This window comes from Macaca fascicularis, chromosome 8 (assembly GCF_037993035.2).
Source record: "Macaca fascicularis isolate 582-1 chromosome 8, T2T-MFA8v1.1".
NCBI lineage: Eukaryota > Metazoa > Chordata > Mammalia > Primates > Cercopithecidae > Macaca > Macaca fascicularis.
In genome coordinates, this window is record NC_088382.1 from 113540783 (window position 1) to 113557130 (window position 16348).

At 34.9% G+C, this 16348-nt stretch overlaps 1 protein-coding gene across 48 annotated transcripts in view; it reads left to right on the plus strand.

The window, feature by feature from the left end:
• The window catches only part of RIMS2 (regulating synaptic membrane exocytosis 2), a 753111-nt gene that overhangs the window by 419228 nt on the left and 317535 nt on the right, over window positions 1–16348 (plus strand). For all 48 annotated transcript variants that reach the window (XM_073999244.1, XM_073999245.1, XM_073999258.1 and 45 more), the window contains 3 exons: window positions 960–1090; window positions 4623–4794; window positions 10510–10663. In XM_073999244.1, the coding sequence (XP_073855345.1) occupies window positions 960–1090; window positions 4623–4794; window positions 10510–10663 (457 nt within the window). The remainder of the gene's footprint in view (window positions 1–959; window positions 1091–4622; window positions 4795–10509; window positions 10664–16348) is intronic.

The following is a 16348-nucleotide window of genomic DNA, read 5'->3' on the forward strand; positions in this document are numbered from 1 at the left end:
GAATTGAATTGCCAGTGTTTTATGTATAACCAGTACTGATTTGTAACTGTTATTCTCAAGTTCCAAATTTTGGTTCCATTTCAGTTTCAACATAGTGGTTAGATATGTGCTGAGTTCTGGGCCAAGATGTGGATCAGAGCCATAATTATCATAGATCCTGACATAGTAGAATCAGACAGCTAGGTGTGCAAGTGTGAGGTATGTGTGTGGGAGGTGATAACTGTTAAATCAAGTGAATTCAGCAGTTGGATATGAAGTTCCCTTCCCTAATTATGGCACAGGGAAATTGTTCTCATTTTCTTATCTCAAATAATAAAATGTACTCTTATTATCCTAAGGATATTATTCATCAGCTTCACAAAAGAATGAGACTTAATGTCTGAATAAGGAAAAATTTTAAAGATGAATTCATTATCATTTTAAGTTCAAACTGAAGGAATCTATTGACTAAAGCTACTAGTAAATCCCTTTTGCTTATAATATTTTAAATGTTTTTAACTATGAAACAACATAAAACATTTACTTGAAAATTCCCTATGAATGTTATATAAACAGGATATTATCTACTCAATTCATTTTGAGCACTTATTCTGAACTCAGTTTTTTTTGTAGGGGAACCAAAATGAACTAGTGATTCTTGCATAAGTAAAGATACAGATCAGTCATTTTATATAAAGTCCTTAATTATGATAATGTAATTATGTACATGTTAATAAGCAATCACATTAAGATAATAAAAAGCCCACATGCTTGATCAAACTGAAATGTCTGAATCATTCTTTTATTCATTGAAGTTATTATAGTATATCCTTTTATTTTTAACTAGCCACAATTTACTGAGTAAAATTTATATTCTGTGCTAATGATACTGTAAGAGAATGGGGTGAAGATTGGAAAGGTAAACATTGTGTTTGTATAGTAAATGTTTGAATTGATAAATTAATATTTTTGCTTTTCAGATAAAACTATGGTTTGACAAGGTTGGTCACCAATTAATAGTTACAATTTTGGGAGCAAAGGATCTCCCTTCCAGGGAAGATGGGAGGCCAAGGAATCCTTATGTTAAAATTTACTTTCTTCCAGACAGAAGGTAAGGATATAAAACAAAAATAAATGTTCTGGAAAATAAATTAGGAAATGTTAATAGCAATGGGTATTTCAATTCTGTATCATTTATTGGTATCATACTAGTGAGATATGTGAAGTTTAACATAAACGTGATGGTTCTTAGGAATCAAAATAGTGACAGTAAGTTAGATTTTTAAAAACTTAAATGTTGTATATGTGATTTTAAATATTAATTTTAGGCATGTGTGTATTCTTGTATATATTTTCATTATTCAAAATCATTAAAAGTTATGCTTCCTAAAATCAAATTTTTAACACAAATTATAGAGTCAAAAAGCTAAAATACTAGAATTTTTAGTCAAAAATACTAGCTCTTTTAGTCAAAAAGCTAAAAATACTGCTAAAAAGTGCTCATTTCTCTGCAATTTCTACCTCCTCTTACCAAGATATTATTTCTCTCTATTCTATAAATTTAACGAGTTGTTTTGTATTCATCACCTTATATCATCAAGAAAACTTACCACAAGTCCCAGAATCACCTTCCTCAAGCATTATTTGTTTTGTGTTTATTCTAATCAATATAAATGGTATTGTTCTACCCTTAATTTTTTTTCTTTTTGTTCTACCCTGATTTGATTGGAGAAATACTTTATCTGAAAACAAATCTAATCACTCTGAATTTCAGGCACATAAAAAATAAAAGAGACTATTCAATAGGCATCATGAAAAAAAAAGAAGGAATGATACCAGTTACCTTTCCCCAGTTATCTGTCTGCATCCCTGCCTCCCATGGCAGAGTGCTCTCAAGATCTCGTTATTTTTTCTCAGGTTGGAAGTGGATAGGCACAGATGTGATCTTAAACATGTTTATACACTTTTGGATTCTCATTGATTTAGTTATTTGGTTCAAGTAGAAAGTCATCAAGGTTAAGTTTGGTACCAAAGTGTCACCTGAACAACAATCTCAGCAAAGAAAAGGACAAAAGAATAGACAATGAACAAAGGCTTTGCATTTTATTTGATACATATTTTGAAGTTTTATACTCTTTTTATATCTTGAAGTTAGTCGCCAGTTAAAATATATTTCTTCTTCTAATTTTAAGTAAAAACATCAAGTGTTTGCATGCTGTTACTGAATTACATTTAATGGAAACCAAAGTTCTAGTAACATGAAAACAAATTTTTAAAAAGGATCAGGTTGGATTTTATTGTTTTTAAAAATTAACTACCTTCTCAGCAATTTGATGATTCATTAAAAGATCAATTATTTATTTTATTATAATTAGGCTTTTATTTTAAAATGATGTCTATAGCATGCTTATTGATCTTAGTGTTTAAATATCTTTAGCACCTTCTCAGTGTTTGACTTACGCAGTATGCTTTGATTCTGAAGGCTTTATTTATACTTCTAGAAAAAGTAAAACTCATTTTTTTTTAACTTGCTGAAAATAAGGTTATTTTTAATGGTTCTTTTTGTGAATTGGTGCTTGGGTACGTACCAAATTGCCTTATTAAATTGTAATCATATATGTTAGGTTTATAAGAAACTTCAGAGATTGTCTATTCCTCTTCCTATTCAACATAGAAATCCTGTCTAAAATTTTCATTCTTTATCTGAGAACTTTTTTCTGTCCTTAAGAGGAAGTTCATGACTTCCTCTTCTTTTTCCTTTCAGATTTTGATAGAAACCATTTTTGTTTGTTTGTTTGTTTTTGAGGCAGAGTTTTGCTCTTTTTGCCCAGGCTGGAGTGCAAAGGCACGATCTCGGCTCACTGCAACCTCCACCTCCCGGGTTCAAGCAATTCTCCTGGCCCAGCCTCCCTAGTAGCTGGGATTACAGGTGCCTGCCACCATGCCCAGCTAATTTTTTGTATTTTTAGTAGAGACGGGGTTTCACCATGTTGGCCAGGATGGTCTCGATCTCTTGACCTCGTGATCCACCTGCCTTGGCCTCCCGAAGTGCTGGGATTACAGGCGTGAGCTACTGTGCCTGGCCAGATATAAACCATTCTTGAATTAGATAGCAAGGCTCCTGTTAAATACTTTCATCCTGGCCTTCTTGGAAGGACCTTTATCTCTTGACAGGGTCTCAAAATTCATTCTTCATCAATGAAATATGAGTAGATGTTAAATAAATATTCGTTAAAGCTGTAAGCAAAGGGAGGGAGAGAAAGATCATACATCACAGTCCTTGTTTCAGATAAGTTATTCCCATACACATTATCACTTCTTTCCAGGTATAGAAATAAAATCTCCTACATGGGTTTGCAATGTCATTTTTCTGCCAATGCCTTCATGGTTAATAAAGCTACCTTGCATGTTATCTTGTCCATGTGTATTAACAAAATTCATTATCAATTTGTATACTTAAAGTCATCTTTCTGCCATATTATATCTGTGTGCTTTGGAAACATATAATACCTCTTCATCATTCAAGTAAAATCTATATTAAACTTAAAATTCCAATGAGAAGAAGTTGCATTACTTCCCAATTTCAGAGACAATTCTACCCCTTCTTAGTTCTCTCTCCTCCCTATTTCCCAAAACTCTTGGGACTGTGTTGTGCTGAGATAATTTGTAGCAGTTGATGCTGTTCTAACTGGAGCTTGTCTGTCATTTTAGATAGTTCTCTTAGGTAGCTTAAATTGTATTTCCTAGAAAATTGTATTCCTATCCAGCCAGTGATCCTGTCTAATAAGCAAGATTAATGATCTCCAAATAGGTTGGATGTACCCTAGGTGATGTACAGGATAATCCTTTCATGATCAGGAAGAAATATTTGAATGTTTAAAAATTTTTATTTTATTATTTTTAGTTTCTGTTTTTGTCTATTTTCCAATATGGACAATATGTTAGTATAACAGTATGGTGACACACGTACAGAGATATACAACCAAAAAGAACATGAAAACCTTTGAACTGGCAATCCCATTTATTGGGATGGTTATCTTGCATTTTCAACTCACGTTGTGGTGACTACCTCACATAGAAATAAATTTACAGTGTTTTAAAATACCAAATATATGTCAAATAAATATGAATTTCTTATATTTAAAAAAGTATCTTTATAAAAAATAGATTATAATTGATCATTAGCTAGAACTTTGTAGATAAGAAGTTGTGAATATCACAATTTACTCCTCTTTTTGTACAATGAGACTTCTGTAGTTTAAATGAATAGTATATGTAATGTTACTGGTTAATTATCATTTAGAAGGTTTTCAGTAGGGCGATGTGTTAAAAAATTATTGAGTTAAGATTCTCAGGTCTGGTTTTATTTAGATTTTGAGAAAGATTAAGTTTTCAATAATTTGTCATGGAAAAAATTTAACATTTATTGTAACTTCGCCATTATTGTCATATCTATAAAGTGTGATATAGCATACACCTTAAATTTTTCATAATAATTTTAAAGGTTATAACACTTGCAATGTATGATAATTTGATGGTAAAATATCACCTAACTTGTTTACCGAGAAATTTTAAATGAAAAAATTTTAGGATAAAACTTGTGGTTCTGTGTAAGTTCATAATTTGTTGGTTTTTTCCCATAGTGATAAAAACAAGAGAAGAACTAAAACAGTAAAGAAAACATTGGAACCCAAATGGAACCAAACATTCATTTATTCTCCAGTCCACCGAAGAGAATTTCGGGAACGAATGCTAGAGATTACCCTTTGGGATCAAGCTCGAGTTCGAGAGGAAGAAAGTGAATTCTTAGGCGAGGTATCTGGAGTTGTTTTCAAGTTTATGCTATTCGTGTTATCCTGAATGCTTTTATTTATATAACTGTCTGTATGATTTTATATGTAGAATATCTGCAAAGGTAGGCACAATTTCTTTAATGGAATGTATTTCAGCTGCTGCTTTAGGACAAAACTTGAAACTATAGAAAACAGTGGTTGTACATATTCTGACAGTTTTTACATGTCATTTCTTATTTTAGAACTCTCAGTGCTGAATGATAAAAGATTTGTATTTCACAAATACATTGCTTTGTTTTATAGTGATATGTATATATTTTGGTAGTTTACTGAACAGACTGTACCACTAATAAGTAGTTAAACCATTTATTTATGGATTATTTTCAAGCCCTACAATGTAACAGGCACTGTGCTATAGATTGAGCCTTCAAAGGTAAATAAGGAGTGTTACTTACTTCAAGGAATTTACAATTCATTGGTGATACAGACACATGAATAGCAATTAGAATATAACATGCCAATTGATATGGAAGGGAAAATGCAATAGGAATACATAATTGCTGTGCAGAGGAGGGCAGGTGGTCAAAGCAAGTCTTCACAGAGAGAGAGGAATTTAGCAAATTCAAGGGGAGTGAAATTCCTGCAGAGGGAATAAGAAGACATCAGGGTGAGGAGATATTGGTCAATTGCACTGAAATTGGAAGGGAATATGGTAAGAAATGAGGTTTGAGGCTTAAACTGAGACCTGGGCATGTCACTTAATATATAAACAAATTTGGATTTATCTGGTTGATAATAGGAACCAATAACCAATAACCAATTCTCTCTTTCCCATCTCTATGGAGTCTCACTTTGTCACAGTGGCACAGTCATAGCTCACTGCTGCCTCAAGCTCTTGGGCTCAAGTAATTCTTCTGCCTCAGCTTCCCAAGTAGCTGGGACTATAGGCACCCACCACCATGCCCAGCTAATTTTATTTTTTTTGTAGGAATGGGTCTCGTCATCTTGCCCAGTCTCATATTTTCTTTAAAAAGAAAATGGTTTGACTGTACTTGAGAAAAGTATTTCCAACTGTAATGTGGAGAATGATTGAAGAAGGCAAGATGGGAAGCAATTATCCAGCTATTAGCATGTTAAGTTACTCACTTTCAGCCTTTTTCAGTGTGGTTGGTATATTAGTTCATTTTCATGCTGCTGATAAAGACATACCTGAGACTGAGAAGAAAAAGGGATTTAGTGTACTTACAGTCCACATGGCAGAAGGCAAGGAGGAGCAAGTCACATCTTACATGGATGGTGCTAGGCAAAGAGAGAGAGAGATTGTGCAGGGGAACTCCTCTTTATAAAACCGTCAGATCTCGTGAGATTTATTCACTATGAGGAGAACAGCATCAGAAAGTCCCACCCACATTATTTGATTACCTCCCACTGGGTCCTTCCCACGGCACATGGAAATTGTGGAAGTTACAATTCAAGAGGAAATTTGGGTGGGGACACAGCCAAACCATATCATTCCATCTGTCCCCTCCCAAATCTCATGTCATCACATTTCAAAACCAATCATGCCTTCCCAATAGTCTCCAAAGTCTTAACTCAGAATTAACTCAAAAGTCCAGAGTCCAAAGTCTAAAGTCTCATCTGAGACTAGGTAAGTCCCTTCTGCCTATGAGACTATATAATCAAAAGTAAGTTAGTTACTCCCTAGATACAATGGGAGTACAGGCATTGGGTAAATACAGCCATTCCAAATGGGAGAAATTGCCCAAAACAAAGCCTCATGCAAGTCTGAAATCCAGTGATACTATCAAATCTTAAAGCTCTAAAATAATCTCCTTTGACTCCATGTCTCACATCCAGGTCATGCTGATGCAAGAGGTGGGTTCCCATGATCTTGGGCAACTCCGCCCCTGTGGCTTTGCAGGGTATAGCCTCCCTTCTGGCTGTTTTCATGGGCTGCCATTGAGTGTCTCTGGGTTTTCCAGGTGCACAGTGCAAGCTGTAGGTGGATCTACCATTCTGGTTGGTGGCCATCTTCTCACAGCTCCACTAGGCCATGCCCCAGTAGGGACTCTGTATTTGGGCTCTGACCCCACATTTCCCTTCTGCACTGCCCTAGCAGAGGTTCTCCATGAGAGCCCCACCCCTGCAACAAACTTTTACCTGGACATCCAGGCATTTCCATACATCCTCTGAAATCTAAGCAGAGGTTCCCAAATCTCAATTCTTGACTTCTGTACACCTGCAGGCTCATCACCATGTGGAAGCTGCCAAGGCTTGGGCTTGCACCCTCTGAAGCAATGGCCCAAGCTGTAGCTTGGCTCCTTTTTGTCACAGCTGAAGCAGCTGGGACGCAGGACACCAAGTCCACAGACTTGGTGTCACAGCATGGGGACCCTGGGCCTGGCCCACAAAACCATTTCTTCCTCCTAGGGCTCCAGGCCTGTGATGGGAGGGGCTGCTATGAAGACCTCTGAATTGCCCTGGAGACATTTTCCCCATTGCACATAGACGATTATCATTTGGCCCCTCGTTACTTATGCAAATTTCTGCAGCTGGCTTGAACTTTTCCTCAGAAAATGATATTTTCTTTTCTATCATATTGTCAGGATACAAGTTTTCCAAACTTTTATGCTCTGCTTCCCTTATAAAACGAAATGCCTTTAACAGAACCCAAGTCACCTCCTGAATGCTTTGCTGCTTCAACATTTGTTCCACCAGATAGCCTAAATCATCTCCCTCAAGTTCAAAGTTCCACAAATCTCTGGGGCAGGGATAAAATGCCACCAGTCTCTTTGCTAAAACATAATAAGAATCACCTTTGCTGCAGTTCCCAAAAAAATTCCTCCTTTCCATATGAGACTACCTCAGCGTAGACTTTATTGTCCATATAGCTATCAGCATTTTGGGCAAAGTCATTCAACAAGTATCTAGGGAGTTCCAAACTTTCCCACATTTTCGCGTCGTCTTCTGAGCCCTCCAAACTGTTTCAACCCCTGTCCATTACTCAGTTCCAAAGCACTTCCACATTTTCAGGTATCTTTTCAGCAGTGTCTCACTCTACTAGTGTCAATTTACTATATTAGTTCGTTTTCATGCTGCTGATAAAGACATACTCGAGACTGGGAAGAAGAAGAGTTTTAATGGACTTATAGTTCCACGTGACTGGGGAGGCCTCACAATCATGGTGGAAGGCAAGGAAGAGCACGTCATGTCTTAACATGGATGGAAGCAGGCAAAGAGAGAACTTATGCAGGAGAACTCCTCTTTATAAAACAATTAGATCTTGCGAGATTTATTCATTATGAGGAGAATAGCATGAGAAAGACCCACCTTCATTATTCAATTACCTCCCACTGGGTCTCTCTCATGACACGAGGGTATTGTGTGAGTTAAAATTCAAGATGAGATTTGGGTGGGAACACAGCCAAACTATATCAGTTTTTGGGTTTGTTCGTTTGTTTGTTTCTGAGTAAATTAAATGGTAATCTCACGGGAAAAACAAGTCTATAGAAATATTGAAGTGAGTGTTGTCAGCCGAGGAACCAAAGAGTGGTAAACTAAAAATGCTTCTGTATTCCCAGCACTTTGGGAGGCCAAGCGGGGGGAGATCACCTGAGGTCAGGAGTTCGAGACCAGCCTGGCCAATGTGGCAAAACCCCATCTCTACCCAAAATACAAAAATTAGCTGGGCACTGTGGTGGGCTCCTGTAATTCCAACTACTCAGGAGTCTAAGGCAAGAGAATCGCTTGAGCCCGGGAGGCAGAGCTTGCAGTGAGCCAAGATCACGCCACTGCACTCCAGTCTGGGCGACAGAGCAAGACTCCATCTCAAAAAAAAAAAAAAAAAAAAAGCTAAACTAAACTAAAATCCCTTGTGTGACCTTTGGGAAGAAGGGTCATACAGTTGTTAGGAGCAGAGATTCTGGAGCTAACTGACTGGGTTTATATTCCTGGCACTACCACTTCTTAGCCTTGGGTCTTTGAACAAGTTATTTGACCCATCTGTGCTTCAGTTTGTTCTTCAACCAAGTGGGAATAATACTTTATGCAACTCAGGGTTAATATGAGAATTAAATAAGTGTGTTGTATTGTGTGTTTGTAATACTTTGGAACACAGTACCTATAATTTTGAAAATGACTAGGGAAAATTTAGAAAGAGTGAAATAACTCCAGGCATGGTGGCTCACACTTGTAATACCAATCCTTTGGGAAGTGGAGACGGGGATAGCTTGAGACCAGGAGTCCAAGACCAGCCTAGGTAACATAGCAAGACCCCCATGTTTAAAAATAAAAAATAAAAAAAGAAATTAGCTAGGCATGGTGCTGCATACAGTAGTCGTAGCTACTCATGAGGCTGAGGTGGGAGAATTGCCTTACCCCAGGAGTTTGAGGCTGCAGTTAGCTATGAGTGCACCCCGCCCTGGGTGACAGAGCAAGACCCTGTCTCAAAAACAAAAAAGAAAGAATGAAATATTAACTTGGCTGTGTTGCTTCTTTACCTCCCTTAGGTAAATAGTAATTTATCTTTATGTGGCCATTCTTGTAAACACAAAGCACAAACACTGTCACTTGCACAACCTCCTAAAAAAAAGTAGACATTAATTTCTACAGACTTATATTTTGGGTAAATTTTTAAAAATTTGTGTTATAAAATTTGTATTATAATATAGTTCATGTTTAAAATCCATTCTTGTTTTTTTCTTTTCTTGTTTTAAATCTTTAGCAGGATGGTATGATAAATTCAGAATTTTAAATTAGACAGGCTGATTCAGTTTACACCTCTTTCACTTAAAAGCTGGTGTGACCTTAGATAAGTTCTTTTAACCTTTCTTAGCCTTGGTATTTTTGCTTATGAAAATTAAACAATAAGACAAAGCTAGTAATTTTTAAAATAATTATGGCAGATAATATGGCACGGTTCATAATACACAGTAGGCACTTCAAATTTGTTTTACTCTTCCCATTTAAAAGTTCTTATAAAAGTTAATTTTTTTTAACTTTTAAGTTCAGGGATACATGTGGAGGTTTGTCACATAGGTAAACATGTTTAATGGGGTTTGTTGTGCAGATTATTTCATTACCGAGGTATTAAGCCTAGTACCAACTAGTATTTTTCCTGATACTCTCCCTCCTCCTACCCTCTACTCTCCGATAGGCCCCAGTATGTATTATTTGCCTCAGTGGGTCCATGTATTCTCATCATTTATCTCCCACTTAAAAGTGAGAATGCAGTATTTGGTTTTCTGTTCATGCATTAGTTTGCTAAGGATGATGGCCTCCTGCTCCATCCATGTCCCTGCAAAGGACATGATCTTGTTCTTTTTTATGGTTGCTTAGTATTCCATGGTGTGTATGTACCATATTTTCTTTACTTAGTCATCACTGAGGGGGGTTTAGGTTGACTCTAAATAAAAACGCTTTTAAAATTCTAAAATGATATACAAATATTAGTTATTATTACAGTCATTTAAAATGAAAAGTGTTACTTTTGTAACGGGTAGTCAAGGGTCAAAAAAATAAATGTCTTAGATATTTAAAACTATTAAATCACTAAAGAAGTTATAAAAGTTTATTTATTGTCAAAAGCATACTGACAATTTTGCAACGTCTAAATGACCTTGTTTTTCATGTAATAGCATTACTATTATAATTATTACTACAAAAGTTGTAGGACCACTTAACATAATTTCTTTATTATTGGTATATTATAACTGTCCTTTGTCTCTTGGGTTTGTAGATTTTAATTGAATTAGAAACAGCATTATTAGATGATGAGCCACATTGGTACAAACTTCAGACGCATGATGTCTCTTCATTGCCACTCCCCCACCCTTCTCCATATATGCCACGAAGACAGCTCCATGGAGAGAGCCCAACACGGAGATTGCAAAGTAAGTTTTACCAAAATTCTTTCATATTTTTATTGAATTTTCCTAATCTTGAGTTATATGTATGATACAGAATTTGAAGATATCATTGTAAATATTAATAATCATTTGTTAGTATTTCCATAGCTATTATTGAAGCTTTTGAATTGTTTGAAACACTAAAATAAGGTTGTACCCATAGCAATCACCTATCACAATGTTGAAGTGGTTTATATTTGTATTTTGGGTGATATGACACCAAATAAGCACATTTACATTTAAATCTTAGTGCTTAGAATCCTAAATATAGGAATAAGATGGCTAATATGAATTTAGCCACATAGCTGTATGCACAAAATTATCATTTCCTCCTTTATTACTCTAGGTATTTTATGAATATGTAGTATACCAAGTATACTATAGTGGTTGAAACCATGAATTTTAATTTCAGACTACCCTGAGTTTAAATATTAATTCTTACACTTTAGAACTGTATGTTTTGTGGCAGATCCTCTCTCTATGCCTCACTTTCTTCGTTCATAAAAGGGAAATAGTAATACCTGCATTACAGGGTAGTTATAAGAATTAATTAGTCTCAGTAATATAAACTGATGTTATTGTTATTATTGTTATTATTATCATCAACATTACATTTTGCCCTGGATTTTACAGTCTGAAATGTAAAATACAATTACATCATTCCATAGATGCTTAAAATAAACTCAGAAATATTTTCCAGATTGAATAATGACATTTTAAACTCTTCGCCCCTAAAACTCAGGTCATTATTTTTCTAATCAATCTACTATTGGAAACTGAGGTATATGTATACTGTTTTGCATAGTATTCATGGGGTAGTTATATCTTTATGGAGACAGCATGCTCCAGTTTTAGCAACATTTTGTCAAGTGCTTCAGGACTCATTGACATTAACCAAATTTTAGAAGTATAAATTTATAAGCACAAATGCCATGTCATTTATTAATCATGGGAAGTATAGCTGGCAGTTTGACAAATGAGTATTGTCTATCTGGATCACACACTTCTGCTGAATAGAAGAATACATCATATATATATTAGAAGACTGCTTGATTAGTAGAGAATTAGAGGTAAGGATTGATCTTATGGGATACTTAGTAGTTATAGGAAAACCTAGAGAATTATTTTCAATCCTTTTTAAAATAACCCCTCTACTGGAATTTTATTTCCACTTAATATAGTCTTGTACCTTTGGATGGTATTAATTGAACACTAATTCTACAGCATCAACTTCTTTCAGCCTCCCCACACAGTAAACACTCATCCATTTCTATTTTCAAATGCCATTACGACATCTTTTGTTGTAATAATCATGTTACAATGAACTGTATGTAAATTAATTTTATTCTTTGTGACCATTGTATCTATTCAGTACTTTCTCTCTGAATTACAGTGTGGGATGACGGATTACTACATAATGATTACTACTATATGTCCCAACCTAATGTAATTTATATACTAATTCTTAAAGTTTATAGGCTGCTAACGCTAGCCAGCATCTTCTTTTCATTAGGGATTGACCTTTCCTTCAGTTTTTATTGCAATAACTGGTAGACTTGAGGACTCTTAATACCTGAAACAGTTAAATCTATCAACATTTTTCATTTTTTTCCCCATGCTACTTAGGAAGAGTGGATGTGAGAAAAAATGAGATTAGAGTACTGATTAGCTGTATGTGTCATGGATTTTCATGCAGTTGTTATAATTTATCTTGCAGCTTTTAATATTTTCACATCCCCAAATGATCTTTCTGATACTTAGTCAGTAATAGTATTAAACTTACCCATGGGTGACATAATGACTCCATGTTGTACCATGTCAGTCTTGTCACTATCAACTAACCTCTAGTAAATAATTTATTAATGATATGTAAGCCTGAAGATAAGTAAAAACATGTACATACACATAAAAGAAAGAAATAAAAACTAGGAAATAACATTTAGGAATAGATAGAAAGCTAAAAACAACATTACCTTTGGCTAATTAGGCTAATACGATATATTAGTCATAATGGAAGGTACAAGTCAGAATATGAATAAATTACTAATATGTTATAAACTCCTTTGGTGACAAGAACCTCCTTAAGGGTTTTTCTTCATCTGGTGGATAAATATTGCATTTAATTTTAAGTATATGTATCATATTTCAAAGATCATGCCTTCCACCATGATTGTGAGGCCTCCCCAGTCATGTGGAACTATAAGTCCATTAAAACTCTTCTTCTTCCCAGTCTCAAGTATGTCTTTATCAGCAGCATGAAAACGAACTAATACAGTAAATTGATACCAGTAGAGTGAGACACTGCTGAAAATATATGTTGAGAGAACATACAGGTGAACAGTTATCATTAAAAGTGTATAAATCCCCTTTGGGGAATTATTTTGGAATACAATGAACAATTCTATGCCAAAAAGTTAAACAACATGGATGACATGGATAAATTCCTGGAGAGCCACAAATTGCAGAAACTGATCCATAAACAGCTAAAAATCTAAATAAACCTATAATAAGTAAAGAAGTTGAATTAATGAATTGATAATGAAAAAATCTTCCCACAAAGAAAAGCCTAGGCTTCACTCTTGAATTCTTTTAAACCTAAGAAAAGAAACACTAATGTTTCTCAAATTCCTTGATTAGAAAGAGAAAGGGAATACCCACCAATTCATTCTATAAGACCAGTATTTCCCTCATGCCAAAGTCAGACAAACACATTAAAAGAAAAGAAAACTACAGACCAATATTCCTCATGAACATACACACAGACATCTTCAGCAAACTATTAATGAATCGAATCCAACAGTATATGCAAAAGATTGTACACCATAGCCAAAAGGGATTTATCCTAGTGATATAGAGTTGATTTATTATCCAAAAGTCAATTAATGTAATTCAACATAGTAATAGAAAAAAGAACAAAAACCACATGAATATATGAAAATATGAAGAAAAAGCTTTGGCAGAATTCAGTGCTCATTCACAATTAAAAAAAAAAAAGTGAATGGGCATGGAAGAGAACATAGTAGGCCTAGAAAAGAACCCTCCACAAAGTGGGCATAGAAGAGAACTTTCTGATAAAGACCACCTATGAACACCCTTTAGATGACAAACCATATTTCATGGTAATAAATGCTTTCCCCTCTAGTATTGATAACTAGGAAAGGATGTCTCTTCTTATCACTTCTATTCAGCAGTGCACTGGAGATTGTAGTTAGGACAGTCAGGCAAGAAAAATACATAAAAGGCATTCAGAATGGTGAGGGAGAAGAGAGAGAAACTGCGTTTATTCACAGATGACATGATTCTATATGTAGAAGATTCTAAAGAATCCACACAAAAACTACTAGAACTAATAAACAAGGACAGCAAGGTCCCAAGATACATGAACAATATACAAGAATCTATCCATTAACATTTTGAAAATGAAATTAAGAAAACATTTTTGACCAGGCGCAGTGACTCATGCCTGTAATCCCAGCACTTTGGGATGCCAAGGTGGGCAGATCACTTGAAGTCAGGAGTTTGAGACCAGCCTGGCCAACATGGTGAAACCCCATCTCTACTAACAGTACAAAAATTAGCCGGGCATGGTGGCAGGCGCCTGTAATCACAGCTACTCAGGAGGCTGAGACAGGATAATCACTTGAACTTGGAGGGCAGAGGTTGCAGTGAGCTGAAATCATGCCACTGCACTCCAGCCTGGGTAAGAGAGTAAGACTCCATCGCAAAACAAACAAAAAAAAAACAACAACGATGAATTAAATTTTACAAAAGAAGTTCAAACTTGTACACTAAAAAATCACAAAACATTGTTCAGAGAAACGAAAAAGAGATATAAATAAATGGAGATGTATTCCACATGCATGAATTGGAACAGCCAGTATTATTAAGATGATAGCTCTTCTCCCAATTAGTCTACAGATTAAACCCAATTCCTATCAAAATCTAAGCAGGATATTTTGCTGAAATTAACAAGCAGATTCTAGCCTTTCAATGAGAAAGTATAATATCTAGAGCAGCTAAAACAAATCTGGAAGATATATATTTCCTCATTTCCATATTTATTGTATAGCTACAGTAATTGCAATGGTATAATACTGGCATAATGATAGACCTATAGATAAATTGAACCAAATTTAGAATTAAAAATTACATTCATGGTCAGTTGACTCTCAACAAAGGATCCAAAGCAAATCAATGGGGGAAATAGTTTTGTTTTTGTTTTTTTTTACTAATAATGCTGGAACAATTTAATATCCACATACAGAATACTCAATTTAGACCTGACCTCACGCTATACACAAAAATTAACTTAAAGTGGATAATAGACCCAGCTGTAAGAGTTAAGACTATAAAAGTCTTCAAAGAAAACATAGGAGAAAAATCTTCCTTCCTTTGGGTTAGGCAGTTTTCCCCAAAACACCACCAAAGGCTTGATCAATAAAAAATAATACATTGGACTGCACCAAAATTTAAAATATTTGCTTTTGAAGACATCATTAAGAAGATTTTTTTAAAGCCTCAGGCTGGGAGAAAACACAGTCACGTGGCAGCTAATGACTAGATTACTTTCTGAGAAATGTGCCATTAAACATTGTCATCATTGCATGAACATCATAGAGTGCACTTATACAAGCCTAGGTGGTATAGCCTACTATACACCTCAGCAATGTGGTATAGTCTGTTGCTTGTAGGCTACAAACCTGTACAAGCACGTTACTATGCTGAATACTATAAGCAATTGTAGCACAATGACAAGTATTTATTTATCTAAATGTATGTAAATATAGAAAAGGTACAGTCAAAATATGGTATAAAAGATTAAAAAATGATATACGTGAATAGGGTACTTGCCATGAGTGGAGATTGCAGGACTGGAAGTTGTTCAGGGTGAGTCGGTGAGAAACTTGGTAAGTGAATGCGAAGGCCTAGCACATTATTGTATATACTACAGTAGACTTTATAAACATTGAAAACTTAGGCTACACTTTATTTATAAAAAATAAAGTGATTATACTGTGACATTGTGATGGCTGTGACATCAATAGGGAATTTTTCAGTTCCATCATAATTGTATGGGACCACTATCTTATATACAATTAGTTGTTTACTTAAACATCATTATGCGGCACATAATGTTTATCTGTGAATCTCATATTTGACAGAGGATTTGTATCCAGAATATATAAGGAGCCCTTAAAATGCAATAATAGTAAGAAGATAAATAGTGCTGTCAAAAAGTGGGCAAATACTTGATAGTCATTTGAAAGAATAAAATATATGGATCACAAATAAGGCCATGAAAAGATGCCCAACATCGTTAGTTATTAGTGAAATGCAAGTTATGCCATAATTATATTATTTAACACCCACTAGAATGAATGTAATAAAAAAGAAAGATGATAAATTTTTGCAAGAAGGGCAGAAATTGGAACCCTCATCCATTTGCTGATGTAAATGTGAAATGGTACAGACACTTTGGAAAACATTTTCGTCTTTTGTTAAAAAGTTAAAAATGAATTTACCATATGACCACTAATTTACCTTCAAGAGAAACAAAAGTGAAGGTTCACTGAAAGACTTGTACATGAACGTTTACAGCAGCATTATTCACAATGATTAAAAGGTAGAAATAGTCGAAATATTCATCAACCAGTGAATGGATAATAAAAT